This window comes from Salpingoeca rosetta (assembly GCF_000188695.1).
Source record: "Salpingoeca rosetta unplaced genomic scaffold supercont1.3, whole genome shotgun sequence".
In the NCBI taxonomy this organism is placed as follows: Eukaryota; class Choanoflagellata; order Craspedida; family Salpingoecidae; genus Salpingoeca; species Salpingoeca rosetta.
This window is the reverse complement of record NW_004754931.1, coordinates 1166687-1169979: the sequence shown is the minus strand read 5'-3', so window position 1 is coordinate 1169979 and position 3293 is coordinate 1166687. Positions and strand designations below refer to the sequence as shown.

General features: G+C 55.0%; 1 protein-coding gene across 1 annotated transcript in view; it reads left to right on the top strand.

Annotated features, from left to right (window-relative positions):
- PTSG_01832 (AMP-dependent synthetase and ligase) overlaps positions 1 to 3293 on the top strand; it is a 5848-nt gene that overhangs the window by 855 nt on the left and 1700 nt on the right. The window contains exons 2-11 of the mRNA XM_004997753.1: positions 16 to 205; positions 467 to 746; positions 1011 to 1066; positions 1367 to 1453; positions 1619 to 1745; positions 1899 to 1987; positions 2194 to 2263; positions 2472 to 2525; positions 2691 to 2783; positions 3033 to 3172. Of these exons, the coding sequence (XP_004997810.1) occupies positions 16 to 205; positions 467 to 746; positions 1011 to 1066; positions 1367 to 1453; positions 1619 to 1745; positions 1899 to 1987; positions 2194 to 2263; positions 2472 to 2525; positions 2691 to 2783; positions 3033 to 3172 (1186 nt within the window). The remainder of the gene's footprint in view (positions 1 to 15; positions 206 to 466; positions 747 to 1010; positions 1067 to 1366; positions 1454 to 1618; positions 1746 to 1898; positions 1988 to 2193; positions 2264 to 2471; positions 2526 to 2690; positions 2784 to 3032; positions 3173 to 3293) is intronic.

Genomic DNA, 3293 nt, shown 5'->3' with positions numbered 1-3293 from the left:
TACGGCGTACGTTAGCAGCAACTGTGGTCGCTGTAATAATGTGATCCCTGTTGTTAAACCCACCAACTACTCTGAGTTGCATGCACATTCTGCCAACTCACAGTTGCACCTCAAGCTTGCCGGCGTCAAGCAGGTGTCCTACTCTGAGTTGCATGCACAAGTGTGCAAACTGGCCAACGTCCTCAAGCTTGCCGGCGTCAAGAAGGTCCTGCACATGCGTGCGTGTGTGTGTGCTTTTTGATGTCGTCCTAACAACACTCTTGTGGACACTGCCTTCCCACTCTGTCTATAATCCACTTTTGACGGCTGCCTTTGTCCAGCAATCACCCACATCACCGCACTCGCTCACACTTACTCTCCCCCCAAACACACACAATCACCAACATCACCGCACTCGCTCACACTTACTCTCCCCCCAAACAAACACACACACACACACACACACTTGCCACTTCACCGTGTGCAGGGCGACCGGGTGTGCCTGTACATGCCGATGACGCCATATGTGGTGTATGCGATGCTTGCGTGCGCGCGCATTGGCGCTGTGCACTCTGTTGTGTTTGCCGGGTTCAGCGCGACGTCGCTGCGCTCGCGCATCCTGGACGCCGGGTGCAAGGTTGTGATCACTGCTGACGAGGCCGTGCGCGGCGGGAAGCGCATCCCGCTGCGGCAGACGGTCGCCGATGCCCTGGCCTCCGACGGCTGCGCAGATCTCGTCAGCACCGTCCTCGTCCAACGCAGGACCGGTGTGTGTGTGTGTGTGTGTGTGTGTGTGTGTGTGTGTGTGTGTGTGTGTGTGTGTGTGTGTGTTTGTGTGTGTGTGTACTGTGTTTGTTTTGGTTGTGGTTTGTTTTGGTTGTGGACGTGTGTTGCTGATGTAGTTTGTGCTAGTCCTGGCTGTACATATGCACTGTGTACTTGTGAGCCTCTGTGCGTGTGCATGTTCGTGTCTCATCGTGGGCCCTACTGGTACGTGTGTGCGTGTGTGTGCTGCGTGGTTGCGGCTGCAGGAGTTGAGGGCGGACTCCGCGCCGGTGATATTGATCTCATCGACGCCATGGCCAAGGTGCGCTGTTCACCACAGAACTGCTGCGGCGGTGTTGCTGGGTGGCAAATGTGTTCAGTGCACAGCTGTGTCTTTCAGAGAGATGCATCTGCCCAATGCAAAGCTGTGTCTTCCACAAATGCAGTCCTCACCCACCCACATACATACAACTCACACAACACACACACACACACACACATACACACACACACACACACACACACACATACACACACACACACACACACACACACACACACACACACACACACACACACACACACACACACACACGTGCGCACGCACATGTACCATGGGCAGGAACGACCGTACTGCGAGCCGGAGATGCTGTTCAGCGAGGAGCCGCTTTTCATGCTGTACACGTCCGGATCAACGGGGCAGCCAAAGGTCGGCGAACACCTGCTTGGCTTCAGTGTCATATTGGGCCGGGGGGGGGGGGTTGGACATGCCACGATGGCTAGGCTATAGTCAACCCTTCACACACACACACACACACACACACACACACACACACACACACACACACACACACCCACACACACACACATACAGGGGCTGGTGCATAGCACTGCTGGGTACATGACGCAAGCTGCTGTGACGCACCGCGCAATCTTCGACTACCAGCCCGGCGACGTGTACGCGTGCGTCGCCGACGTTGGCTGGATCACGGGTCACTCATGTGCGTTTTAAGAGTAGGGCAATGATGTGTGGTGTGTGGTGTGTGGTGTGCGGTGTGTGGCGTGTGGTGTGTTGCGTTTGTGTGTTTGCGTGTGCTTTGGTTGCTGCAATGTTGGGTCACATTTGTCGCATGCAACGCAACGCCAACGGCCAGATGTTGTGTACGGCCCACTTGCCAACGGTGCAACAACGCTGCTGTTTGAGAGCATCCCCACCTACCCCGACAGCGGCCGCTACTGGGAGGTGCGCGTGGCGGTGTGGTGTGACATGACGTGAAATGCATGATGTTTCGTGGTGGAAGTTGTCAACGCATGTCGAGGCGTTCATGCGACAAACGCAGATGTCATGCACACTCGCTTGCTTTCGTTCTCTGACGCTGTTCACGTGTATGTGAGTTTAATTTTTGTGTGTATGTGTGTTTTTGTGTGTGGTGTGATGGCGGTGTTTAGATGGTGGAGAGGTATGGCATCAACCAGTTCTTTACAACACCAACCGCCATCCGACGGCTGATGAAAGACGGTAAGACTGCTTCTGTTCTGCGTTGTTCGTTGCAACATATTGTTGCATAAATTGAATGCACGCAACTGTGTGTCTTGATCGCCCTTGACCTCATCAGATCCCACTTTCGCCATGATGACCTCGCCATACATGACCCTTCACCACCATCATCCAACCACCACCGCCACCATAACCATCATCCAACCACCACCGCCGTCACCGCAAACAGCTGACGAGTTTGTGACCAAGTACGACCGCTCCAGCCTCCGCGTCCTCGGATCAGGTGCGAGCAATACCACCACATCTGTGACAATGATCGCATCCTTAAACGTTCGCACCTCGCCCACCCCACCCATGTTTTCATGCGGCATGTCAACATTCTCGTCACGCCCACGCTTACGCCCTCACATATTTTCCTGTCTTGTCGCTCGCTTGTGTCACTGCCCAGCCGGGGAGCCCCTCAATCCGGAGGCGTGGAAGTGGTACCACAACGTGGTTGGGGACGGTCGCTGTGACATCATCGACTCGTGGTGGCAGACAGGTCCGCACATGCACTTGCTGGATGACGCCACTGCAACGAACTCACACACACACACACATACTTACACACATATACACGCGCACACACACACACATATACACGCGCCTACACACATATACACGCACATACACACATATACGCACATACACACATATACACGCACATACACACAAAGACACACACTACACTCTGCTGCTTCGCACGACCTTACGCTACGCCTTGGTTCCTGCGCATGTGCTGGTACTTCAGAGACGGGAGCGCCGATGCTTGCGCCGCTCGTGGGGACGAACAACCACAAGCCAGGCGCAGCCATGCAGCCGTTTTTCGGCATCACGCCTGCAATCCTCAACGACGACGTGCGTTCAGCCGTGCTGCGCGCGTGTGTGTATGTGTGTGAGGGAGGGAGAGAGAGAGAGAGAGAGAGAGAGAGAGAGAGAGAGAGAGAGAGTGTGTGTGTGTGTGTGTGTGTGTGTGTGTGTGTGTGTGTGTGTGTGTGTGTGCGTGTGTGGG